This window comes from Camelus bactrianus, chromosome 1 (genome assembly GCF_048773025.1).
Source record: "Camelus bactrianus isolate YW-2024 breed Bactrian camel chromosome 1, ASM4877302v1, whole genome shotgun sequence".
NCBI lineage: Eukaryota > Metazoa > Chordata > Mammalia > Artiodactyla > Camelidae > Camelus > Camelus bactrianus.
Genome location: NC_133539.1, coordinates 67,648,354 through 67,675,880, shown reverse-complemented (window position 1 = coordinate 67,675,880; position 27,527 = coordinate 67,648,354). Strand labels below are relative to the sequence as shown.

Here is a 27,527-nt window from a genome sequence, read left to right as displayed (position 1 = left end):
CAAGGACATTCATTATGTTAAATGGGCTGTAAAATTAATGGTTTCCCTATTTTTATTTATTTATTTTATTTTTTTATATTTTGTATATTCTATAACATTTATTTATAATATCACTTGTTAATATCGTTCTTGCTTTCTTCTTGCCTTTTTTCATGTTTGATAGAGGCATAATTTACATGCAATGAAATACTCAGTGTGTGAGTGTCTCTGTCGGTGGCCTCTAAACTATCAATGAGATTTGACAGTCGTGTCACCCCAGAAATTTCCCGTGTGACTCTCTCCAACTGATACCCACTTGCCATCCTCAAAGGCAACTACTTTCCAACCTCTGTCACCATAAATTACTTGTCTTTTAAAAGAACTCAGATAAATAGAATCATACCCTATTTATTTTTGCATCTGGATTCTTCATTCAACGTGCAGGTTTCTGAGATTCATCCATCCATTCATCCGTGTTGTTGTATCATCAGTCGGTTCCTTTTTATCACTGAGAAGTATTCTGCTGTACGAACATACCCCCAATTCCTTTACCCATTGTCCCCTTTTTTTATTTGGTCATGAGTTTATATAAGTGGGATATAAGTATTGAAACTTTGGGGCAAATCCACCTTCTGTTCAGTCCCAAGGGTCTCAGGTGTTGTCATGAGGAGCCCTGACACCAACCTCAGCCACTAGGCATTTACCTCTGCTTCTTGTAGTAGCTGTTTATTACTTCATTGTTTCCACTAGTGTCTCGTCGAAGTGGGAAGAACATTGGCCTGAGAGTCAAGAGACCTGTGTTCAGACAGCAGCTCTGTCCCCACTCAGCGGTGTAACTGGCCGCTTCATCACCAAGCCTCACCTCTCCATCAGTAGAACAGTCTGGTTGGATAGGATAAGCCTTCAGCTCTTTGAGAGCAGAGATCTACGGTTCTTTGCAAACCCCCCTTCTGGTCTGTAGACACCTCACTGTTCCCCATCAGTCCTGGGATTTCACTCTCTTGCATCTTTGTGGTGAAGTATCCAAGGCATCAGATTATTCAAGAAAATACCTCTGGTCTCTCTTCCTCTCCCACGCTCCACACGCCCCTTTTGTAGACTTGGAGCAGAGAGAAGAAGTGTTGTCTGGAACTTGCCGCAAGAAAGATTTCTCTGAAAAGTGTTGGTCCTAAATTTTTACCTGTTTGTCAGGTTCTTAAATACTATTTATTTGCAAAGCTAATCAACGATGTCATCCTGTATTATAGCTTTTATTCTACTTCAAAACTACACTGTGAGGGGAGTGTACAGCTCAGTGGTAGGGAGTGTACTTAGCATGCACGAGGTCGTGGGTTCAATCCCCAGTACCTCCATTAACATAAACATACAAACAAACAAACAAACAAACCTAATCCCTCCCCCCAAAAAACCCCCCACATTGTGGATGTGTTCTTTCCGTCTCCTTCCCATACTTAACTATTGTTTTTGGTGGCAGCTTTTAAATTATTGACTTCAGTGTTTTCCTTCTGTTTGTACTAACAGTTGTGTCGTCTGAGTTTAGACACCAGCGTCCAAGTGCTGGCCTACCTGCATGTCAGCTGGTCCTGGGCTGGTACTATTCTCTCGGCAACGTCTGTCTTACTTTAGAGCTCTGCTTACTAAATAACCCCTCTCCTTCTCGTCACAACTCACAGGGAAAAAGGGCCTTTGAAACACAATCCCTCTCCCTACGGGAAATGCTTTCTATGAATTTTTTATTTTAAAGGCAAACTTTGCTTCGATTTAAGAAATAATATCTGTCCCTGGAATGAAATGAGCTGGAGGGAGTTGGGCAGTGAAGGAGGAGGGTGTTTTTCCAGCTTTCCTTAAGTCAATAATATAATTATTTTGGAAACCAAGGGAGTTTAGAGGTTAGTATATTTACCCGTACATAGTGGAAAATTCAGAATTGCATCTCTAAGCAAAAATGGATTTGGGAAGTATCTATCATTTTTATTATCCATCTCCCTGGATACATTCTTCACAGTAGTTTGGACAGGAAAGAGCATGGACTTGCAGAGTCAGAAAGGCTAATTTTTTATCTTGGCCCAGCTATGTTCCAGTTGAGCGAATTTGGAAAATCACTTAGCCTCTCTCAGCCTTAATATTTTTATCTGTTAATTGGGAATAATAATATCTATTTCTCAAGGTTGTTTTGAGGATCTTAGGTAATACATATAAAATTCATGGCATGTAAGGTGGGAACCAGATGAAGGTTGTAATGCAGTCACTTTGGAGTTGTCGTTTCTGCTACTTCTCATTATGACATCAAAATTAAAGCCTAAAATTTTAATCTCTGACTTTGGAACTTCCAAAACAAAATGTAAACTTCACACTCACGGAATCTAAGACCTTTCACTATTGTCTTATATCTTACCAAATTGTGATTAGCTCCAGAAAATCATATTTTAAAGGTTTTCCAGGGAAGGACCAGGAGGGCCATAATCAGAACGTTTACTGAGTGACCACACTCTGTACTGCATGGCAGAGATAAGACCTCTGTATGGATAGATGTCTCCTGATTGTGTAGTCGAGGCCCACACAGCCCGAGCATCTGAAAATCATCCTCCTGTCACTTGAAAGTGTGAGGGCGGATGGTAAAATGCTTGGGAGAGATTTAAAAATTCAATGGGCTTGAGGGAGGATTAGAGTGAATTGCAAAAAAAAAGGCCACACCATAAAGTGAATTTTTGCTTGCAAGAGACGCATTATTTATCTGGAATTTTGGACTGTCCTCTCTTCAGGTCACTGTTTGGAACGCTTGTCATTTGTTCTTCTTGATCGCACACAAGTGAGACACATATCTAAGCAGGTCTTTACATCCAGCTTCTTTCATAAATTTCCTCTGGTGTATCCTTGACAAGAAGAGCGCTGTTAATGGAGACAGTGTGCTCTGACACGGGAGCTCTCTTGTCCCTGTCAAAGGCTGACTCTGCGACCCAGGAGCAAGTTGATTCAGACACAAGGTGAAGAAGGCCCTATCTGCAGTGGGCTGAGAGCCCATCCCAGAAAGATGCTGCCCGGCTGCAAAGTGTTTACTGTTGTGCTTGCCTCAGACAAGGAAGGTGGTTATAACTGCTGCCTGGACTTCCAGGCTAACCTTTTGTCTTCTACACCCAGCTTTTCTAGTTTTTACCAAACCAGAGGAGGATTTACACTGTTAACCTCAACAAAATCAACACACAGGCTTTTTTGCATTTGAGCTTCTATTTAGTCATTCATTAGTCAGTGTTCCTATTGCATCCTTGTTGTTTTGTACCAGACGCTGTGCCCGGGGATGCCAAAGACGGGTAGGACTTGGTCCCTTTTCAAGAACCTCAAAACAGGGTGGGAGGGATAAATGTACAAAAAAGCAGAACGCAGTGTAAAAATACCACAAAAGCGTACCTGAAAATGTTTTATGGATGAAGAAGAGGTAGCAGCCAGTTCTGCCTGAGAGGGACTAACTCAGGGAAGACATCAGAAGAGGGCACATCTGGCTACCAAGGGGGTAAGTTAAGGACATGTTCAGGGAAAGGGAAGCATCTGGTTTGGCTGGAATGTAGGTTACATAAGAGGAGTGGCTGGCTGAGTGTCCTGTAGTGTCAAAATTGTGAAAGTTCTTACCATGCTGCAAGGAGCTGGATTTCCCCTGTAGGCGTAGAGCGATCTTTTTATGGTTTCTAGGTAAGGCAGAGATGTGATGCTGTCCATGCTGTAGGAGTACACTCAGACAGGGTAGCCTAGGGGATCAAGTAGAGTAGGGCAGAGGTCACACACTGGCTGCTGTCCTGTCAGATTCCAGGGGGATATGTTTTGGTTGATATTCAAAAGATTTTTTAAAAATTGTTCAACTAATTGCAAACTAAAATTTTGGAGATTTCACATAAAAATCCAGATTTCCAGCTTCTGCTAAAAAGCGGCATTCCCGATTTCTGCCTGGTCACAATCAGCTAAAACTGAGAAGCACCTTCATCTGTGGCTGAGGCAGGCATTCTGCAGTTTGCCACAGTGCTCCGCCCCCACAGTTTATTTCTTACACATCACTCACTGATACCTTTCTGGGTCTTGTATTTGAATATGAGACTTCTGGAGTCGAGCAAACCCTGTGTCAGAAAGACCCTTGATGGATGACGTTGCAGTTTGACAGCCAGGAATGATGGGACCCTGAAGAGGGTGCAAGCAGTGGGGATGGAGAGGAGGACAAGGACAGATTGACTGATGGCTTGGATGCGTAAGGGATGGGAGAGATGAAGTCAAAGAAGACTCTCAGGTTTTTGTTTCAGATGATAAGTTGGATTCCCATAAAATCAGAAACACAGGCAGAAGAGAAGGCTTTGGAAAGATGACAGTGTGTTCAGTGTGACCCTTTGTAGTTCAAGGCTTGGGAAAATATTGACAAGACTATTGAAAATACACTTGTAGGTCAGTAGCCTAGCTGGTTAGAAAGTACTGTACTAAAGGACAAAAGCTTATTATTATGACTGAAGGAGGCGATACATTTTTTTCATTGTCTGTCTCATACCCTTCGTCTTGAACTCTAACAGGTTTTTCAGGGCAAATATCTGTCCTTGAAACCAAGAGAACAAGTAAGGAAACGGGGAGGTGTGAAATGCCCAGAGTGGGCTTATTACTGTAAATGATGTTTCATAGTGGAAACAGCAGAAACGGCCCTTAGTTCAGATGATGTGAAAGAAATGGGCAATGTTAAAATACAAATTTAAAATGGGTTATAGCTATTAGGTAGAATTTCTTATGGGGGAAATATGTTAATACAAAGCCTGCAGCAGGGCTGGGACTAGGGTAAGGGAAGCGAGGTCCCTGGGAACCAAACTGAGATTCTCAGGCACTTGGAGGACCCTGAAAGTGGCACCTCCTTAAATTTTGCTCCCTAGGTGCCTGACTTGCTTCACCTAATCCTGGCCCTGATAGGGAGATTTTGAACATGAGTCTTAAATGTTTATGATCATAAATCATAAAATGTTACTCTCCATCCCATGAGATTCCATGGGCATTGATTGCAATTAATCATTAGAGATTAACGATCTTGTCTAACTGTTACGTGTGTGTCCACCATGGAGTGACATAAACTTTGACTTGAGACCTATGGATACTGTTAAAGCCTCAAGTCTTACCTCATGCGTTTCCAGGTGGGGCCTTGCCCGGTGCTTCAGTAAGGAATAGGTGTCGAGTGCTACAGGTGTTCATTCCCACCTCCTTCCTCCTTCCTTCTTTAGGTTTCCTCTAAGACAACCTCAGTTTCCCAGAAAGTAATTGAAAGGAATCGAAAATCCTTAACAAAACTCTTCTCCAGATACCCACAATAAATTTATCTAAATGCACTCTCAGTTTTTTTTTGTTGTTGTTGTTGTTTTGCTTTACAAAAACTCAAATTTCAGCCCATCTTGAATGATCAGGAAGTTCTGGCACAATCAGAGAACTTTTTTAAAGTGATGGATGCTTGAGCCCCGACCCCAGAGGTAATGGTTAAATAGGTCTGGGGGTGGCCTGGGAATCTTTCATTTTTAAAGCTGGTGGATGAGTCTGATGTGCTGAGGTGTTGTAGGCAAATCAACATGGTGATAGGCTGGAGTAGAGAGAAACAGGCTACTGTGATTACCTAAGAGGGAGGTGATGAAATAATATGGTAGAGAAAGAGAAGGATGGGTGGAATTAAAACACTTAGTGGGCAAAATGATAGAACCTGGTGCTGATGCGACATAGGAACAAGAAAGCTATGCTGATTTTTGATGTCAGACATCTTTTAATAGTAGCAAAACTATAGCTCTTGAAGTTTATCTGACCTGAACTTACTGATTTAAGGTAAAGGATGTGAGGAAAATAAATAAAATATGGTCATTAATACTACTAAAATTTTTTACAAATATATGTATTATATATGCATGACTGGGACATTGTGCTGTACACCAGAAATTGACACATTGTAACTGAGCATACTTCTATATATATATATATAGAACTATATATATACAAAACTAAAGTTTTTAGTTATCTGGATCATGTCAAAAAAAAGAAAAAAGATTTGTAGGAGAGACAGTTTGACCCCAAGATCAATAATAATAAATGGGACCACAGAAAAGGAAATGTACTCTATGGCTGCACTGCTGTAGAGAAGAGGAACCTGCAGCTCCTGGAGTCCTGTGTTTATTTCCGGGCCCCACGCATTCAAGGGAATCTGTGCAGAGGAGGGCAGTCAGGAGGGCAAGATGACAGAAATCATGTCCCATAAGAAATTGTTGAAGGAATCCAGGTGTTTAATCTCAATAAAGAGAAGACTGAGGAAAGGGACAATTTTTTCAGTACTCTGTTACATAGAAAAGGCAACAGACTTGTCCTTAGAGGGCAGCCAGTAGGGCTAATGAGGCTAACATCCAAGACTGTCTGCTGTGACTGGACGTGATACAAGCAGTCCCAGGGGCTGGACGAGTGTTGACTGACTGAGGATGTCACAGAGGGGATTTATGGATCAGATTGGCTGGGGCAGATGTCCCCTAAGGTCCTCCTCACTCTGATGTTACTCCATGTTTTCTGTGACATTTTTATGTCTTTGATTGTACAGTTAAATAGATAAGTCATCTTTATTAATTGATACCAATGCTAAAATAAAGCGTTGTCTTTTCACATGTAGAGATGTTAAGAATAGTACTGGAAACTTTTGAAGAAAAGGAATTGTATACATATATTCCAGTACCAATTTATGCTCATGCTATTACTGGGAATAAACAGTAGCTTGCCAGATTTGAAAAATACATTGTCCCTTGTATGGAGGAGGAAGATCTATTTTGCATTCATATGGTTTGGACATTATTATTGCTTAGAATGCCCTAGCTGTATAAACTTAACTAGCCTCATAAAGTTACAAGACGTTAATTTATGTGGACGTGTCCAAAAGTTAATATTCTTTCATTCAAGTATTTATTCAATAAACAATCTCTTCCATGTTTCATTCACCCTCTTTAGTGCTAGAAACATATGTTTTAATCCTTATATTTGAAGAGCTCATAATCAAACATGGAAACTGTACTTACGTTTCAATTACTATGGCTACATGCCTAACCACTCTGAAGCTTAGTGGGTGAAGAGAACAGTCACCATTTACTATCCCTCACAGTTTGGTGGGTCAGGAATTTGATAGCATCTCAACTGAGGAATTCTGTCTTGAGGTCTCTCGTGAGATTCCTGGGTCTGAGTTCTCTCAAAGCCTTCTTCAGCGACATGTCTGGTGCCCCTTCTGGGGATACTTGAATAGCTCTTCTGGGACAACCGGGGTTCTCCAGGCATCGCCCTCCATCTACATGCAATCTCCTCAGTATGGCAGCTTCAAGGTAGCTCAGCTTCTAACACGGTAACTCAGGGCCTCACGGTATGTGTCTCAGAAAACCATATCGCATTTATGAGTAGTATCAAGAGTCATAGGGCATCACCTTTACAGCTTTCTATTGACCGAGCAGTTACAAATGCCCTCCCAAGCATTCATCTCTCTATGGACTGTCGATGTCACACTGGAAGAAGAATATGTGGGATGAGATGTGTGCTGATGTCATCATCTTTGGAAGGTGCACTTGGTGACAGCATTTTCCATAACATATAAACAGATGGACTACACACACAGTCCCTGATATAATGATGGTATGAACAGTGCCGTGAAAGAACAGACAAGTAGGGGAATGATTAATAAGGGAGGTTCCATTTACATGCCCTGGGCCTTGAAAGTTGAGCCAACTAACTTGTTAAGACATTTTCAAGGCAGAGACAATAGTGGATGTAAAAGCATGCAAGAACAAGGTGTGTGAAGTGTTAAAAAGTTTGGATTGACAGGAATGAAGACTGTGTTGGGGGAATGGTGGGATAGGTGCCTGGAAAGAGGAGGTAGGACAACATCCTGAAAGGCCTTGAGTGTCAAGCTTGAAAGTCTGGCACTGGGGAGCAGTCACTGGCTTTAAGAGCATTGGCACATAGAATGATGTTCTTGTGTAATCTCTTCCATCCACATTCTTTCCTGCTTTTGATAGTAAACATATCATCTCTGTTAAAGTTTGCTTCCTAGCTTAAACTGAACACAGACTCTCAACCACCAAATCACTTTAGTTTAGTGTTTTTTTTTTTTAATCCACCACAAACAACTCTAGGATGGCATGCATTTGAACAAACCAAAAGTGATTTCGCTCTTCTAATTTTCAGTGCTTTTGGCTAGATGCAGAGTGAGAAATTCATACCTTTTTCAAGTAGCGTGGGTTCTTTTTTTTCCCAATTCCTCTCATCCATCTGGTTCTCTGGAGGTCTTGGAATCCAGGAAAGTGTTAGTTCACTGTGCTGAAATCCAAAAAAGACTGCTAAACTGTGAAAGAAAATTTGCATTCCAGAGACGCTGAAAGAGTTCGCCCCCCACCCTTTTGTAGCAGCGAAGAGAAGACATCTGTATTTTCTGTCCCCTTTGTCTTTCAGCAGATGCAGAATGGAAAACCCTATACTCTTCGTCTCTGCCTTTCTTATCTACTTAATGCAAACTATTTTTGGCATGGTGGGGTGGAGAGAGGAACCAAAACATGGAATTATTTTATTTCTAGTGTCAGAAAATATTACATCCAAGATACAGTTGAAGGGAAGCAAATCACTTCACCAGCTTCCCTGTGGGCTCTTAGGAAGGTCATGTTCTCATGAAGGGGTGCCAGAGCCCAGTGTTTGACTTACACGTCAACAGTACTCTGCTCAGAAGGAAACTACACAGTTGCGGCCATGATGTTGGCATGTTGTTATGGCCTTTCTAAACTATGGTGCTGTCTTTTGTCTTCCACTGGCAGGAGTATAATTAGAAGGACTTGTTTTCAACAGAAGCCAAGTCATTGCCAAATCTGTTCAGATGATCTCGGGAGAATGGAAGTTAGCTCATGGCCCTCTGGCTGTTCTCTTTGCCACTCCCAGGAGTTGAAGGCTTAAAGTTTTCTTTCTTTTGAAAGTGGATCACATTTAGTTCAAACAAGTTTTTCTGTTATCCCCAGAAGTACAAGGAGAGACCTTCTGTGACCTTGGTTGTTTGGCTCAGACCACTTGTGGCTTGTTATAATTTAGGAAGTAATTGCAATTCATAAAGCCAGGTAGAAAATAAACATCTTGGCAGAGCTGAATTTCAGGCAGCTCTGAAGGGAACCGACACGTGAGCGGAATGGTATTCTAGTCTCTGCTTGCAGATCTTGATTCTAATGGATGATTCATAGTGGATTTAATTCTGATCCGAAATGTGCAGGCGGGCAGTCATTACTATGTATACATGCAGCTGAAAACATCATCACTTAAACCCTAGTTTTAGAGTTTGCCCCTGGCTGGGTCAGTTACCCACAGTAGACAAATACTGTAAGTCGAAAGACCATTGTCTTACCTAGTGTGTTGTGTGATTAACTTTGGATCACTTAGTAAAATTTGTAGCACTAATTTTTCTGAGAAATATACTCTTGCTGAGATAGAACCAAAGAACTCAAGAGCTGGAGGAGACCTTAGATGTTAGGTAATTTAATGTCATTTACTTTTTTCATTCAACAAATACTTTGTGCCTGTTCTATGTTAAGCACTGCTCCAAAGGCTGTGAGTGCAGTAGGGTCTTCTGCAGACTGGCGGGGGGTGGATAAGGAATACGCACGTCAGCAACATGCAGTTGGTGATATCAGACAGTGATAAGGACTGTGAAGCTAGTACCAGGGCCAGGAGATCAGGAGATAGAGTCTGACTCAGGAGAGGTGGGGTGCTCACATAGGGTGGTGATGGAAGGCCATCTGAGGATGGTGATGGAATTTTGGGTATGTCTGTGGGAGTAGGCACACTTGGATGACTCTTGGGAGTATTTATTCCCAATCACTCATTATTGACTTAATATTTATTGAGTTCCTTCTATGTGCCGGTCATTTTTCAGTGAACTGGGGATGAAGCAGTGAACAAGACACAGAGCCCTGCCCTGTTAAAAGTTCTGTTCATCCCTCAAAGCTTCGAGGGACCAAGAGGTCTATTTACTTAAGTCTCTTATTTTATAGAAGAAGGAATTTAGGCCCAGAGAAGCAAATGCTTTGACAAGCCTCACTGCCAGTGGCTGGCCTCTGCAAGACTAGAGCACAGCCCTTGGCTTAGAGTCATTTCTCTTGGCCACTGTACCAAACAGGGTTTCTGTAAACATCTATTTTAACAACTCCAGTTTCATATTGTACTGGGGTTAGCATTGGGACCCAAAGAGAAGTCATTTCCCCATCAGGGCCTCCTGTGCACTCTAAACTGAAGACAACATTGAGGATTGTCAAGATGGTGCCTCACAGGCACGGGGATCGGGGGCTTAGTTGATTAGCCATTAGCTGGAGTCCCTGCCAAGTATGTGGTAGTAAACTCTATGAGACTTCTCTGTATACATTCGAAATGCATGATATGTAACTGGTCCATCACTTATTAGGTATTCCAAGTATGTAAAAATATAATAAGAAAAGTATCTGTTGAAAATAAAACAACAAAACTGAAGGAAAAACACTATTTCTCAAACTCAGTATGCACAGGATGATGGATGTCTGTGCGTACACATCGTGTTTTCTTCTCTTCAGTAATAAGAGTAACTCAAAGTAGGCTCAGTTGATTAGTCAGAAACTGAGGAACCAATAATTAGGGTCTCTCCTTACGTGGAACAGTAGTTTTGCCCAGAGAAAAGAACTGCATAACAGTATTTTTACATCTCTTTGCATTCTTGAAGAGTACATCTTACATTTCTTATCGCATTTAATTATCACAATTCTGGGAGGTAGACAGGACAGAATAATTATATCTCATTCTATAGATGAGAAAATTGACACTCAGATAATGGAATTTTGTTCAAGATGCTGTGAAATTCCAGCTACTCTGGAAAGTGTCTGCCTCAGTGGAACTAGTCTGAGTGTCTAATAATACCTTTATTTACAAGTACCAAATAGCAAGAACTAAAAGCTGGACCCAAGACAGACCATAATACCAAGTTTAAAATTAGCTCCTCTGCGTTACTGGCCAGAGAACACCCATACTTATCAGTGTGAGACAACCTCCTTGTTTTGACAATGGCAAAAACCCAAGTAATGTAATATCCTCAACCTAATGATTTTCCACTGGCCATGTAAATAATTGTCAATAACTAATCAACAAGAGTTGTCATATTCTTATTGTTAACAAGGGCCAGAACACCAAAAAGAAGTTTTCGTACTCCGAAAAGCATCTAGTGTGGGGTTTGGAAAGAGCACAATCTAGAAACCAAGGCACTAGGTCCTGACCTCAGCTCTTCCACTAGTTTACAACTTCAGGCAATCAGCTTCCTGAATACACTGTCCTAGGATGTAAGGGGAGGGAGGTGGACAAGATGATTTAAAAGTTTTTTTAAGCTCAAGCAAGCTATGTATCTGTGAAAGGCTATAGCTCAGCAGTTTGCTAAAGACGGATAACTGCATGCAGTGTGCAATCGCCATTACAGGGAACTAGATAGAAAGACACAGGGAAGACTTGTTCATTGCAGGACAGTGTGGCGTAGAAGAATGAACAAGGTTGTCTTTGGACGTAAAAGACATAGGTTCAAACCCAACCATGTATATAGCCACGTGGCGTACAGCAGGGATACGAATTCTTCCATTCTACCTACTATGATAGCTTGTTGTGGAGATTAAATGAGATCCTGGTTGTGTACACTTACTAAACTTTAGTTGTCCCAGAGTACCATACACAGGATTCCTTCAAGAATCCTTTTTTCCCTCTCACAGTAATCTCAGTGGAGTGCTGTGATCTTTTAATGTAGCTCTGGCACGAAGGTCTGACACACTCCTTAAGTACGAGTTCCCTCACCCCAACGTCTTTCAAAGGTTAGGAGACGTTCAAGGTGAGTGTTTTGGAAACACTAATGTCCTACAAGGGCTACACATTTTAAGGTAAAATAGTACCTCCCTGGGTCTTTAGATATAGACAAACTAAATGTTCTTTAGTGTTTTGTTTTGTTTTTTAATTCACTAAAGCTCTAATTGTAATCCCAACCCAAGTGCTTCAGAATAAACAACAGGGCATTATTTACTTTGTGAAGAATGTGATTTGTGGTTCATGGCAAAATTGAACAAAATGATCTAATTGTCCTGATTTTTTTGTGCTTCCTATTGGCTTTTCCCCTTATGGTTTTAAGACACATTTCTTAATCTTAAATCCAGTTTATTTAGTCCAAGTATAAACAGAAAATCTTATAAGAATTGTTTTCCCAAGTTACTACGTTAATAGTCACACATGTGTTTTGTTTGTGTTAGTTTAACATACAGACAATAATCTCTGGCAATGTTGAGTTCCCCTTCACCAATGTTGCCCAATATACTGATTTTGTTACAATATTCTTCCTGTGAAATGAATTTTCTCTCAACGTAGGCATATCTGGGACTTCATGTATAATGAAGACCTTTATTATAACACAACATTAATTCCAAAGACTGTTAGAATGTGTTTTTTTTTCCCAAGAGTCAACTCAAATCCCACCTGGAACAGGTTCCCAGAATCATATACCACCACCATATCGCCTGTTCCCTCACCATTATAGGAAATCACTCTCTTCTCTGTGTTCCCATCACACATTACTCATTCCTCTGTAATAGCAATTTGTTGTGCCCTGTGCCTCTAATCAGCTATTTATAGAAGTGTCTACTTCTCCTGATTCGGGAACCTCTGAGGGCAGCAGTGGTGTCTTTGTCTGTTCTCTCTTCCTCTGTCCCTGACAGGATGTTGAATGCTTTGTTCCCCTCTTTAGGCTTTCTGCAATGCTGAATTAAGTGGGAGGCAGCTCTGCTCATCAGAAAATCATGTGAAAAGTTTCTTTAAAGGGGATTTGTCAGAAACCTGAGATAACATAGGCTTTGGATGCCAAGAGTTGTGCTCGAAAAGATGAGCAGAAGTGAACGAAAACTAAGACTGTCAAAGAGTTCTTTAATGAATCATCAGTTACCTGTTTCATAGCTGTCATTTTGGGGGGGGGCGGTAAATCCATCAGAAGAAAATACCTCTTAAGGGTTTGATGCCATTGGATGAATTGACTCAAATTTTTTCCCTGTTTTGAAGAATCACAATTCTCATTAGCAGAGGAGGAATTCGCTTCTAACTGGAAAGTCACAGTCATAGGGATGGGAAGTCGCTAGGCTTACTATGACTTTTTTCTGTCTGTTTTACAACACACGGTAGATATAAATACAGATACAATCGATTTAGATTAAGATATAGAAACAGGTGAAGGACACTTGGAAGATGCCAGGAAACTTTCAATAAGAAATGCCTGCCTCACTGGGGGGCAGAGCTGTGTGGGGTGACTTTGTACTGTGGGCTTCTAAGAAAAACTACCAAGATAAAATGATGTCTCCATCTACAAAGGAAACCCAAAAGTACTGTCGTGATTTGTGAAGCCTTGATTATCAGAATCAAGAATAAGTTTGTATTCCAAAATTAAGACAGGGAATACAGCTATTTGAGCTTAAATAATGTCAGTGGCATTTCAGAGGAGCTTGCTCAGTCCCGGCCCTGTTCTCGTCTTACTGTCCCGCATCGCTGTCCTGCTGCGAACGCCTAGACTTGGGCCGTGCTTTCCAGCCTTTTTTTCCATCATGATGCGTGTGGGAAATGACGGCCTTCACTCAGCACACTGGAATAAGTAGATGAGGCTTCTCCTGGCCCAAGGTGACTGCTCAGGGCCGATGGAACCTCCAAGTGTGGGACGCCCAGAAGCCACTCGAGGCGCACTGCGTCTCAACCTCCCCGTTGAGAGCTCTGGACTAGAGAGCTGTTTTGCGTGGTTAAATACAATAGTATTTTATGTCGAGTACTTATCCACAGTTTATTAGCTCCTGAACTGACCAGTATTTGTGGAGCATCAATTTTTGGCAAGGGTACTGTCATAGATGCTGGGGATCCAACAGTGATTTCCTGCCTTACCCTGGGGGAGCCAATGAAACTGAGAGCAGACAAACTGTCTTCAGATTTCAACCTGTTTCCTCGACTTACATGCACGTAGCTTGCAGGTCGTCAGCCTGAATACCGTCTGTAATATGGAGCATATCTACTGAAATGTGGAGTAGGTGCAGCGTGATAAAGTACCGGGGTCATCCACGGGGTGTGGAACTGGGAGACCTACACTCTAATTCAGAATCTCACACCAGCTCTTTTCTCTCTCTGCACCTTCATGAATCTGGTAGTTGGACCAAATGGATGGGTTTTAAACTGTATTATCTGGATCCCCCATAGGCTGCATCCTTTCATACTCTTCATGCAGAAGTGATTTTGGACACTCCTGGATGTGTTTCCTTGATAAACTGTTTCCCTGAACAAAGGATTGTGGAAGAGGGAGGCAAGTGAGGGGAGTTGAAAACTCTTGGACTAGAATAATCTCTAAAGACTTTAAAAAGTTTAGTATTTTATAACTCTGTCTCTTTTTTTCCTTTTTATTCTTATCACAACAAGACCAAAACTGTATCTAGAACATGAGATGTCACCCTTATCTTTCCAAGAGTCTTTTCTGTTCCAGTATTGCTTTCGTACCTAAAAAAAAACAATAAAGACTGAATATAAGATCACATTTTAATTTTATGAAATGAAAATTTTAACATTTCTAAATGGCAATACTTTATAGTCTTCCAAATCTTCAAATACTTATGTCTCTTGATTTAAAGTACTCAACATTGAACACACATACACCTAAGAAATATATAAATTTTAGAAATACTATTTTCTCCATTAACTAGTAGTCAATGCTTGTGTTACCTGTATACTTCATTTATATTCACATGATCTTTCCAGCTCCTCTGCCTATGAATTAGAGAAGTTATTTATACAATATCCAAGGATAGAAAAGCTACAACCAGATTGTATCTCAATTTTAAAAACAGATGCATTTGGGAGTTTTGTGTACAAGATTTGTTTGTGATTTGCTTTTTATTTTCACTTAACTTTCTGTTTTCAATCACAATTGTATTGCTATCATTTTCACAACAGAAAAGTTGTGCCTTTTAGCAGTTACATGTTTTCTGCTACGCGAACATCTCTCTTTAAACATGCTTTCATTAGAGTAACTGCTTAAAACACTTTCTAAAAATCCTCAGTGTCTAGAATTTTTTAAAAAACATAAAATATAGACTCTTCCTTCAGCTTAATCTAGAAGGTGTTTCACATCTGATCACCTGCTGCTTCATGTGTGTCACGGACGATGGAGGCCCTGGGCGGGCAAGGATTCTTCCTGCTGTGGGAGCTGTAGTGGCAGCCAGTTCCCTTCAGGCCTGGGCTGTCTCTCCTGCAGCTGCTGGGATTGATGGTGGCTTGGTGGTTCACAACTGAGTCCCTCTCTGGTAACCACCCTCAACTGACGGGAACCTCCTCATCCAAGATCATTTCTCCTCCTTGCAGGCCGGCTGTATCCATTGGCACCAGGGTATAAATGCCCTGCCCCCTAGCTTCAAGGGAGGACAGTTCGGCAGAGCCGCCTAGCCCAGAGTTCATAAAACCATCAGAGGCCTTAGTTGTAACTGCATCGTAGTTCAACTCCTCCCTCCAAGCGGGTGCTCCCTGCTCTCTCCCTGCTCTCACAGACACTCTTCAATAACTTCTTTTGTGCAGATCCCTGTTTCCCAGGAAACTCAGCGTACGACTATGGCTCCGTATGGGGAGAGCGGGGCAGCCACTGCTTGGTTGTGGCGGTTGACGTAGGCCGTCAGTCAAGTACGTTGCACTCGGTGACGGGGAAGAAGCCTCGCACAATCCTATGGGAGTGGCAGAAGCGGCTTGTTTTGCTTGGAGTATAACAAAGGGAGGCTTAGGAAAGGCTTCGCAGAAGAGGGCATATTTGGGCTCAACTGTGAGGGAGGAGGAGGTATTCTCTAGACAAAGGAGGATGTGGGGCCTGGGCTCGTAAAAGAACGCAGCTTGCTAAAGACGCAGCAGAGGGTGCAGGGTGGCAGCTGGAAGATGGGGTCCACGAGAAGGGGCCGCAGAGGTGGCCGTGTCACGAAGCACGCTACTGATCTGGAAGGTGCTCTTCCTTCCTGACTCCCCGTCTAGCACACCTGGGACCCCTGCTTCACATGCAGGATGTGATTGAGTAGATGTACTTAAGAGACACCCTTCTTCTGCTTATTTGCTTGAAGATTTATTTCTCTGTCTATTTTCTTAAATACTATTTTATTTATTAACCGTTTCTTTTCACCTACTTTAGAAAAACCTCATGTTTATATAAAGAGTGCATCTTTTAGTCTGGCTTTAAAATAATCTTCTATAAGAAGACACAAAGATCTTCCTTTATGGTGTGTAAAATTCTACCATTAGCAATTACTGGAGTTCCAGTTGGTAAGGTGAAGTGAAGGTTGGGCTGCAGGCAAGGTGTCTCACACACGAGCCCTCCCTTCAAGCTTTGGATGAGGGGCTGTCCAGTTGTTTCTAGGATGTCTCTAGTGATGGAAGCACTGACCTTTACCTGTTGTTGTTAATGCTGACATACCAGAGAGTAATACATTTGCAGAGCTGGAATTAACCATTGTTTTACAGATGAGAAAACCAAGGTCTAGAGAGAAGAAATCATTTACCTAAGGTCATCCAGGGGACGCTGACAAGTCCAGAGGGACAGTTCACATTCTTCATCTAACAACTCTGTCTCTCTCTCTGGCTACATTATGAAGGATTTTCTCCTTTCCATCTTCCACTGGTTCACCAGGACCCTCTGACATATCTTCTCTTAGAGAAAGGATAAAGATTCTTAAATACTCTAAGAGGAGGGCTCTGGGAGTTCCTCTAGTCCAGGCCTCTGATTTCATAGGTGAGAAAACCTGTGGACCTGGAGGACTGATACAGCTGAGACCTGAGTCTTCAGGGCATCCATCCTTTCCCCTTCATTATGGGGGGGGGGTGGTAATTAGGTTTGTTTATTTTTTTTTTTTTTATGGACGTACCGGGATTGAACCCAGGACCTCGTGCATACTAGGCATGCGCTCTACCATTGAGATATACCCTCTCCCCCGATTATGTGCCCTTTAAACAGCGCTTCCATGGACTGTGAAGTCTTTCCTTAGAAACTGACTTTCCTTAGAAACTATGTTGCTGCTGGTTTTGAGTAAATGAGCTCAATTTTGCAGCCAGGCCTCAATGCAAACAAAAACATTTTCTGGTCAAGCATTTTCTGGTTTGTTCAACTCTGTTACAGGACTGGCTTTAAAAAAAAAAATAAAAGTTCAAGCCCACAGAAGAGCAAAACACAAACCGTGGGAAGCCAGTTTCCAGCCACATTAGCTCAGATCACCCGGGCAGAAAAGAAGCAGGGCCGTCATTGTCCAGACCATCAGCATCTCCAGACTCTCATCGTATGTTCCTCTGCTATTTTAGTTCCACCACTTCAAAATGGGGGGGAAATAGGTTAATAGTTTCCATGAGTTTAGACTGCGGCCAGAGGCGCACTAAGCAGTTTCAGAACCTCCGACAACCGCAGCTCTGAGGAGAGGTTGGTGGCGTATTCACTGTCCTCTGGGTTCCAAAGCTGGGGAATCGGGCCAGCCTTGTGATGCCAGGGTGGGATGTAAACAATATTCATTTCTTCGTTCTTTTCTCACACACTCATCCTGGGTTTCTGTTTATTCCAGGTAGTGCACTTGGGGTAGCATGGGACAGAGAAATAGATTGTTAAGACATAGTCCCCACCCTTGAAGAAACTGCAGTATAGCAGAGGAGATGGACATACGTGCAGATAATTGTGAAACAGTGATCACTGTGAGTGCTGTAAATAGCACAAACTAAGTGCTCAGGAAAGAGAGAAAAAGAAGAGATTTAGTCCAACGGAAGGCGTTGAGGAAGGCTTCCCTGGGGAGTTGCCTTCTGACCATACCTTGAAAGGCATTAGCCAACGCACCAAAGTATGGAAGTTTCTCATAGGTCTGAAGAAGAGTGAGCAGTCTGAGACATTAGGGGATCTGAGCCTAGAAAGGGAGGTTGCATGTCCGGTAAAGAACTAGCTCCATGATGGTTTTTCTAACAGGAAACTTATTTCGTCACTTCTGGGTTTTGGGAAGGAAACTGGAAGTTTCTCTGAGGATGGGGAAGTGTTACAGGAGGAGACATGGAAACAAGGAAGCCAGTCAGAGGCCATGGCTACAGTTGAATTATGAGCACACTAGTTACCTACCTACAGCGCTCCTTGCCTCTGCCCATTTAAAGCTTCTCATAGGAAGAGGGAAATTACTCCTTGATTTCCACATCCCCTCTAGCTCTGTATCCGTCTGACTGTATCCCCATGCCAAGTTTAATCTAGCTTGTAAACTCAGTGAATCAGTCCAGACATCTCAGTTGAAATATAGCTTATTGCACATGAAACATGGCTGTCTGCTAAGAGGGTATGGGATTCTAGGCAAGGATGGAAAGTGAACAGCTAATTTTATTGATCTTTCTGAGTCTTCTATGAGTAAATAGTATCCCTTTTTAAGGGGGAGGGGATTTATTTTTAAAGCTGAGCATATTTTTAAAGCCAGATACATTGACTTTCTTTATTACCTTCTCAAAACTGGACCCCTCTAGGCTCAAAATTTCCATCAAGGGTTCACAACACTAAGCTTGGTGATGGTGTTTGAACCAAGGCTTTAAATGATCACAAGCCTCGTTGGTGATACTGAGCTCTGACTGGGTTCTGCAACTAGCATGCTCTCTGCCAGTCTCAGTCATCAGATGAACCTCCCTCTAAAAATGCTAAGGTCCTTAGGGTTTTGATGACCACTCAAGTTCTGGAATTAATAGTGGGATAAATTAGGACTTTGGGACTAACATGTACACACTACTCTATATAAAACAGATAAACAACAAGGACCTACTGTATAGCACAGGGAACTATATTCAATACCTTATAATCATCTATAATGGGAAAGAAATACTTTATATATATTGGAATCACTTTGCTGTGCACCTGAAACTAATACAACATTGTAAATCAACTGTACTTCAGTTTTTAAAAATTTAAAAAAAGAGAGAGAGAGAATAATGAAGTGTACTTCCAGTGGAGAACCCGGATTGTGTAGCTCAGGGGTCAATAAACTATAGCCATGGCCAAATCCATCCTGCTTCTGTAAGTTATGTCTCACTGGAACACAGTCATGCCCATTTACTTACCCACTGTCTTTGGCTGCCTTCACACCTAAACAACAAAATTGAGTTGCTGTAACGAAGCCAGAAGTGAGTCCTTACAGAAAAGCTTGCCATCACCCCTGCTGTACTGGAAAGGAACGAGGGTAGAAGTCAGACAACACGAGTTCTAAACCCTAGCTAAGCCACCCCGTACCTGCACAGCCTTAGCAAAGCCATTTGCTCCATCTAACTGTTTCCATCCCTCTGTAATAAAGATACACACTCTGCCTTCCTCCAAATGCTGTGATAAGCACGGGAGCCCATGGGTTCTGCAGTGGTGCTTGTCAGGCTGTGGAGCTCAAGTCCCAGTCTAACACTGGCATTTTTCTTTTCCTCCCCAGAACACCCTGGAGCAGTGCAGCGTGTGCTCCAAGCCCATCATGGAGCGGATCCTCCGAGCCACTGGGAAGGCCTACCATCCTCACTGCTTTACCTGTGTGATGTGCCACCGCAGCCTGGATGGGATCCCGTTCACCGTGGACGCTGGCGGCCTCATCCACTGCATCGAGGACTTCCACAAGTAGGCAGCCGCCTCTCCCTCCTGCAGCCCTTCTCGGGCTCTGTTCTTGCGCCTGGCGTCCACGCTACCCATTCTTCTTTCCTGGAACAGTAGCATCTCAGGATTTGGTGGGACTTTAAAAAGAGCTTATTTATTCCCTCCTCCAATGCAGGAATTGCTAGCAGGTAATCCATATGGTCCTCCGGCCTGGCCTCCGCTTCACGGCCTCCCTGGGGCTTGTCCATCACGTATTTGTGTGACCCTAATTGTAAGAAAGCTGACTCAGCCGCAAAGTACGTGTATTGGAGAGAGGCAGGATCCTGGGGTAGCCCTCCCTGGCTGAAATGTGAACAAGAGGTGTGACAGTGGACAAACTGCCCAGTTTCTCTGAGCTCTTCAGTTTGATCATTAGACCAGGCCCGTTCTTGAAGCTTCCCATTTATGACAGCCTAGGGTTCTCTATAGAGCTGACCTCTATGTCTGTGCCACTCTGCAGATAAGGTTCTGGGGGAACTATTCAGTCTGTCTTGCTAATGCAACCCTCTTGCATATTTGGAGGCTGTTTTATGCCATTATCAACATAATTACAACCTCCCCCCAAGCTCCTCCCTCAGCCAGGTGTTCTCTTCCCCAGGATATGTTCTAATAAAATAAGTGAATGCAGCGTGGTACAATCTTTTGAGGACGATTAGAGAGTAGAACCTCAAGGTCAAGACCACTTAACTGATGGGCCTGGAAAAATATGTCCCCACTTTCTCACTTCTTTCATGTGGAGATCCCTCTTTATTACAACTGGGATTTTCAGGCAAACTGTATAGTTTTGCATTTTACTTATTTGTATTTGGCCAGTTTGATGGTCAGTGAATTGGTGGATCAGATTTGTTGCAGATTTCTAGGAACCATATGAAAGCTATAGATTTGATCTGTAAATGGCAGGCACAGAGGTTTCTGGCTTGTGTTTGCTGGGCAGTGGCTTTAAGGACAGCCTGAGGCTCTCAAGGAGGTAAAGCTTGCATGGCTCACCAGTTTGGGTATCCGTTCTACAGCCTCCAGATGTGCAGCCTTGTGGGTTAATTTTCACCGCTCTGTTGATTGTCAACAACCGGGAAGTACTTGCCACAAGCAGTTTGGGGATCTGAGACTCCTATTTTAAAAAAGAATTTCCTGACCACTTTCCAAGTAGCAAAGAAAGTGAAAAACCTCACCAAAAGATGTGAGGCTGAATGAATGAAAAAACCCCAGAGGCAGGAACTCTCAACCTGAATCAGACAAGGAAGGGCTCACTCTGGAAGGGCAGTCACAGCATAAATTGTACTTCACGTTATTGATATTTTTAGCTTGTAATTATACATGATTAAAAAGAAAACCCTGCATCTATTTAAAGGAGGTGAAAAGACACCAATGGGGAGTGGTTTCTGTCACTGCTCATCTCCTTCCTTAGACTTACCCTCATCCAAGGAAGACTGATAGATGGAATCAGAGCACAGATGTTTCTGTTCCTGGAAAAGACTGATATATCATACCCCTCAGTTAAAACAGGAAATCAGTTCTGACAGATGCAAGTTTATATCTATGCCATTTACCTTTCATTTCTAGGAGTTGGGGGCATAATTAGAGACTTATGCCTGGTGATGTGTGTGGGTCTGAACGCTCCAGGAAAGCAGACTTGAACAACTATAAGGGAAAAAATAATCTGAAACTCCCAACTCTTCCCCGCCACCACTAATTCAGTGGCCAGTTAAAACACAATTTTTTTTTAAAGTTGTCCGCGTGATTGGCAGGTATGCAGGAGGAAATGCTTTTTTATCTTTTTCCCATTTCCCAAAGAAAAATAAGAGAGAAACTTTACAGAACTCTGTTTCAGAGCCTTAAAAGTAGTGGAATGCAAAGCGGTTGAAAGTCCAGCCCAGGGAGGGCATTGCCAAGCTAAGGAGACGGGCCGCCTTCTGCAGATTCTTGGCCATTCTGAGCGGGCCTCCCTTCTGTGAGCTTTGGGGAAATGTATTTGAGTTCAGTGCAACCGCATCTATGAAGAGCCCTCTGTGTGCCAATCCCTGTGCTACGTGCTGAAGGACAGAGACCCCAGGAGAGAAACTGCACAGCTCCGTCGCGAGGGGCCCTGTCAGTGCAGAGCTTGCCAGGAGGAGGGGAGAGAGTGAGTGCAGACTTTGTGTGGTATCAGGCAGAAAAGGCTACACGTGCCGAGGCGGGCACAGGCGAGGGCTCGAGCTGTCAGAGCCAGAAGAGATTACTCGGCCCTGGGGCCGGAGTAGGCTTCTGGAGGCAGAGTGTTTTCAGTGGGAAATAGAGATTCCTGGCAGGAGGAATAACGCAGGCAAGAAAGAAGGGCACAGAGTGAAGAAAGACTTCTCTGCATTCAAGGAAGATCTGCTTGGCTGTAACTAGAGCAGCCTGGGAATAGAAGCTACAGCGAGATGCAGGGGGCGCAGGAGAAAGGATTTATTTCACCTGCTTAGAATCCTGTTCTTTAAGCCAGGGCTTCCCAAACTTCAGCGTGCTTCTAAGTCACTGAGGGATCTTGTTAAACTGCAGAGCTTAGTTCAGTAGGTCTGGGGTGGGGACCCAAGATTCTGCATTTCTGACAAGCTCCCAGGTGGTCTTGGACTGTACTCAGAGCAATGAGCATCTGAAATGCTATTTTTAAAGCCTTGCTAATGGGCCATCCCCTCCATAACCACTTTCAGTCAGCGTTGGCCCAAATCCTCCATCCTATTAGGCAGAAACTCTTTCCCATATGTCATTTCAGATGACTGCTCAAACTAGTGCCCTGGCTGACTGCCTGTATCCTACCCTCACCCTCAGCACACACACACACACACACACGCACGCACGCACGCACGCACGCACACACTCACAGTTACTTTCCTGTTTTACCTAAGTGGCCATCTTTCAAGGACCCACTCAGTTACCATCTCCTCTAAGAAGCCTCCTGTGATCGCAGACTCTCCCTATCCCCATGCTTGAATTTGTATCTCCTTTATGTTTTATAGTTTTGTAAATTTACTATAGATAGCACCCAACACAGCCTGATTAGGAATAAAGAATACACATACACACAAACAGCTTTACAGTAACCACCTTAAATTATTTTTGCAATGTAATAGGATGCAATAGAACAAATGCAGAAATGCACAGAACTCCCTCAACCGTCTGACTGCCGGAGTCCTCATTTGTTTCTGTGTTCCCAGTGCCAGGACAGTGAGCTCCGAGAAGCAGATTTATTTAACTGACCCTTTCATTGTGTTGAGCCTTTATTCCACTCTCTGTGCTTTTCTTATCAGGGATGTTACGTGCATCCATTTATTTGTTTAATCAGCATTCATTTGTTGATTGCCAGAAATGTGCCAGGACACAAGATGATTAAGACCATTCCTCTCTAAGCTTTGGCTCCCAAAGCAGAAATGATAAAAGTATTTCTTCATAATACTGCTATCAGTAAAAAATAAGGTCAAGTGTATAGAGTGCTTAACGAGGCTCGGCACATAATAAGCACACAGTACATGGCTGCTGTTTTAACCATGAGAACTGTTTTTATCAAATTAATGTTATGATTATTGTCTGCTTAGTGAGCTGAGCCCTGAAATAGACCACCTGGGATTTTTAACAATCCTCAAAATGCTGGCCAAGGAACACTGTAAGGACTGTGGAAGCCACATTCTGTCTCTCCACTTTGCCTTTTCCCCTCACAGAAATGAGGCCAATTGGTAAGAAGGAATCATTACTCAGCAAGAATACAATTTGCGCCTTTCCAAAGAGGAAGGACCTTGAGATTGAACGTAAAGGCACAAGCAACGTCTTTTTACGAGAAATATGGCAAATACTTCATTTCATTAGATAGTGCCTGATTCTCTACTTTCTACACCAGTCACAGTAGTTATTTCTAGAGACTCAGAAATAGAGCAAATCCTGTCCTTTGGAAGCTCACAGTTTTGAGGTCCCCAAAGATATGCAAATAATTACGACTAAAATAGGCAAATTCAGTGAAAGCTATTTTATCCTAGAGGAATAAGTAATCCTACTTGGGGACATTGGGCAAGGCTCACAGACACAGTGATAAGCAAGACGTCCTCCTGACCTCACAGAGTTTACAGTCCCAGTGGGTTTGGGGAAAGGAAATTTTGCAGCTGATTCCAAAAGCCTGCTTATTTCACTACTGATGACCCAGATTCAAAAATAATCAGGTAGTCCAAAGCAATTTTTTTTTACCACTGCGTATAAAAACTTCTTGCATAAAATACCAATTATAACAGCTCTGATTACTGCCGCAGTTGTACCATGATCCTTTTAATTTTTCTTTCATAGCAATCAATTGATCTGCTACTTAACTCATATTTATTTAGATTGCAGCCATACAGATGCCTTTTGGGTGCTGCCAGGAAAATTAATATGTACATATAGAGTATAATGTATGTAAAAATGCTTTGACAACCATAAAGTGCTCTGCAAAGTGTTAGATTACTATCATTATTTCTTTTTTAAGTCTCACTGTAAATAGATAAATTTTTAACATCATTAATCTTAAAACCATTACCATGAAAAAACTGTCTTCCTTTTCTTTTCGTCTTTTCAGTTCTTATCCATGTCCATTTCAAATCTTGTCTTATTTCATACCTTCATAAATGCCACACCTAATTTCCAGAAGATACGGATGGATGCCTTTTTGTAGCCTGTTAAGCTGCTACTAGAAAAAAATGTTATGGCCATTGGTCATATTAAGGAATATTAAGAGATTAAGAAATATTAAAATTCCTCACCAACAGTTAACCTCAAGAACATATGTATGTGTGTGTGTTGTAGGGGGTGTTCACTCACACATACCTTCTGGAAGTGCTAAAATTCTTTAAAGGGCAAAGAACTGGACAGCTTTTTAACTTTTCTCTTTCAAATAAAAGTTTAACATAACCAAAATGTAAGAAGTGCAGAATTGGCCATAGTAGGTTTGGCATAATGGGGATTTGAACTCACCAAACTCTGCTGTTTTGAAAAGGTATGCATTTGCGGTTTCTTGAGTTCATTTCCTAGAATGCAAGACACATTTCAAAGAAAGAGGCTCTAATCATTGGGAATGAGGCCAAGTTACCAACCTCAGAACATCTGGATGGGGCCTGGGGGGCACATACAGAGTCTAGGAGAAAAAGTCAGAAACAAGCAGGGGCCTCGAGGACCTGTGTTCTTCCCTCCAGCCAACCTGCCCAAGCCCCGGGTCTGTGTTTGCCATCTGTGCACAGGTGAATTCCACACCCCCCCACTCACTCTCCCACTTCACCAAACGTCATGATGTTTATGATCTGGAAGGACCTCAACAGTCTAAACCCCTTATTTCACAGCTGAGAAAGCAGGCGCAGGGAAGGCAAGTGACTTACTTGCTGGAGGACGCCGAAGATGGCAGGCCAGGCGGCCTGCCCCTTGGTGTACACCTTTTCTTTTCACCTCTGGGCCTCTCCTCTGTCGATGTCTCTGCTCAGTGTCTAACCAGAGGTATCTTTTCATTTTTAGGAAATTTGCTCCCCGCTGTTCTGTGTGCAAGGAGCCCATCATGCCGGCCCCCGGCCAGGAGGAGACTGTCAGGATTGTGGCTCTGGATCGCGATTTCCACGTCCACTGCTACCGGTGTGAGGTCTGTCCTCAGCGCCCTCCAGCCTGCCGGGGCGTGGCAGGCATCAGAGGGACCCTTAGAGCCGGGTTTTCATAAATACAGCAGTTACTGCACCTGGGAGGGCCCCTTGGGTTTTAGATCTGACGCGGACATTCTATGCTAGGGACATTGGTTAAGTCACTTTACCTCTCTCATTCTTAATTTCCCCACCTGTGAAAAGGACTCAGATTCTTATTAACTCCCCCAAATGCGGCTGTGCAGCTAAAACGCAAAGCTGTATATTAAAGGACACTGTGAATCATAAAGAGCCAGAGATGTGGTATCATCATGGTTCTTACTGTCATTATACAGAGACTCTGGCTCTGGTTTAGGGCAGAGATGCCATTGTCACCCGCTGAGAAGAGTAAGAATTTATTCCTCTCAGAGGGGTTGGAACTTCATGTTCAAAGTCATGGAGATTCATTAATTTAGCAGGCACTGACCCAGCACTTACGGTAAGGGGTCAGGTGACTGCTGAGAGCTCTAAGAGGGTCAGGCACAAGGTGTCGTGGGAACACCTACCAAAGACCCGTAATCCAGCTCGAAGTGACAAGGAAGGCCTCTTGCCTGAGGGCCGTGTCGTCATTTATACAGCAAAAGGCAGCAAGTCTCTCCCCTAGAATCTAGGTAACCAAAGGCACCACATTCAGAAAGTGATTTTAAATCATTTTCCTCTCCTAGTTCTATGACTTACCCAGAGCCCCTCTTTTGAAGCAGTTTTCTTGTTTTCCACCAGCTCTTCTCAGTATAGCAGGTATCAGCCCCCTCTTCTATCTGTGAGAGACGATATGAACTTGCTTATTACCACCTCCTTATGAGAGTGGCTCATCTAGTCCTGCTAGGAGACTTTCCCAAGACACAGGCTGGTGGGACTGACGGGGCTGGCGGCGCTGGCGGGGCTGGCGGCGCTGGTGGGACTGGCCGTCTCCCCTGCCCTCCCAGACTGCAGTCACTCCGTTCACTGCCTTAGCTGTGACTGACCAGCTGTTTTATGCAGGGTGCTTTGTTTTGCCCTCCAGCCCAAGTTACCTGCCTCTCTGACCTTAACGTGAGCAAAGAGAATAAAAAACTTCGGCTTTTACATGAGGTTTTTAGGACTACAGAGAAACAGTGATGTCCAGCCTTAAAACTGACCTGAATCATAAGTGTGAAAGAGCTAATAGACACCTTAGAGATCATTCTGCAGGTTGGGAAACTGAGGCTCAAGGCAGCCCAATATTCTTCCCACACTTGCTCTGCCTACATATATGCTTATTTCATGGTTTTGTTTTGTGTGTGAAGAGTTGCATGATCCGTACCTTTTCTCCTCCCAAACTAAATGATAGCAGAGCAAAATAAGTTTGCTTTAAAAAGATAGTGCTTTTTTTCCCGTTTTTTTAACCCCAGAAACAACACTGTAGAATGGCAGGTACACTGAATTAAAAGTTTTTTGAAGATGCTCCATACTGTTCTACACAGTGGCTGCACCACCAGCAGTGTAGGAGGGTTCCCTTTTCCCACACCCTCTCCAGCATTTATCGTTTGTGGACTTTAATGATGGCCATTCTGACTGGTGTGAGGTGATACCTCATTGTAGTTTTTGTTTGCATTTCTCTAACAATAAGCGATGTTGAGCATCTTTTCGTGGGGGGTGCTGGAAATGTTAGCTATCTTGATTGTGGTGGTGGTTTCATAGTGTATACATCTATCAAGATTCATCAAATTGTACATCTGAAATATGTGTAGTTTACTGTATAGAAATTATACCACAATAACGTTGTTTTAAAAATTTTTTTAAAAACTTAAAAATACAATTTTAACTTATCAAATAAACAATATAAAAAGAAAAAAATGGAAAAAATATTAAAGAGGGCAGGACACTGCCTAACACTGGACAAATCACTTCCCTCTCTGCTGCTCACTTCCCTGCCCATAAATCCAGGTGGTTTTGGATTCCCCCATTGTGGCTCCTTTTGTTTCTAAGATTCAAGGCATTTTGGTTCCAGTGGTTGACTCTGGGCTCTTTAGGGTGCCCAGGTGACTGTTGTCATTCACTCATTGAATGCTTAAATCCATGTCATTCATGAACTTTTTTCTTTTTATTGCAATGAAAAGATTTCATTTAGCTTCATCGCTCAGTGTCCCAAATGCCTCTAGAGCTGCAAAATATCTTCCTATCTTTTTATTGCAATGAAAAGATTTCATTTAGCTCCATCGCTCAGTGTCCCAAATGCCTCTAGAGCTGCA

General features: G+C 42.7%; 1 protein-coding gene and 1 long non-coding RNA gene across 20 annotated transcripts in view; one reads left to right on the top strand and one right to left on the bottom strand.

The window, feature by feature from the left end:
* Nucleotides 1–8,419, bottom strand: part of LOC141577972 (uncharacterized) — a 45,359-nt gene extending 36,940 nt beyond the window's left edge. For 3 of the 4 annotated variants that reach the window (XR_012507676.1, XR_012507673.1, XR_012507674.1), the window contains exons 1-2: nucleotides 8,214–8,419; nucleotides 3,604–3,719 (exon numbers count right to left, since the gene is read on the bottom strand). This is a non-coding gene — a long non-coding RNA (uncharacterized LOC141577972). Of the gene's footprint in view, nucleotides 1–2,680; nucleotides 2,869–3,603; nucleotides 3,720–8,213 lie in introns of those variants that run through there. The other variant, XR_012507675.1, reaches the window with a different exon arrangement.
* LPP (LIM domain containing preferred translocation partner in lipoma) overlaps nucleotides 1–27,527 on the top strand; it is a 629,538-nt gene that overhangs the window by 585,438 nt on the left and 16,573 nt on the right. For all 16 annotated transcript variants that reach the window (XM_074366117.1, XM_074366147.1, XM_074366073.1 and 13 more), the window contains 2 exons: nucleotides 19,488–19,666; nucleotides 25,163–25,283. In XM_074366117.1, the coding sequence (XP_074222218.1) occupies nucleotides 19,488–19,666; nucleotides 25,163–25,283 (300 nt within the window). The remainder of the gene's footprint in view (nucleotides 1–19,487; nucleotides 19,667–25,162; nucleotides 25,284–27,527) is intronic.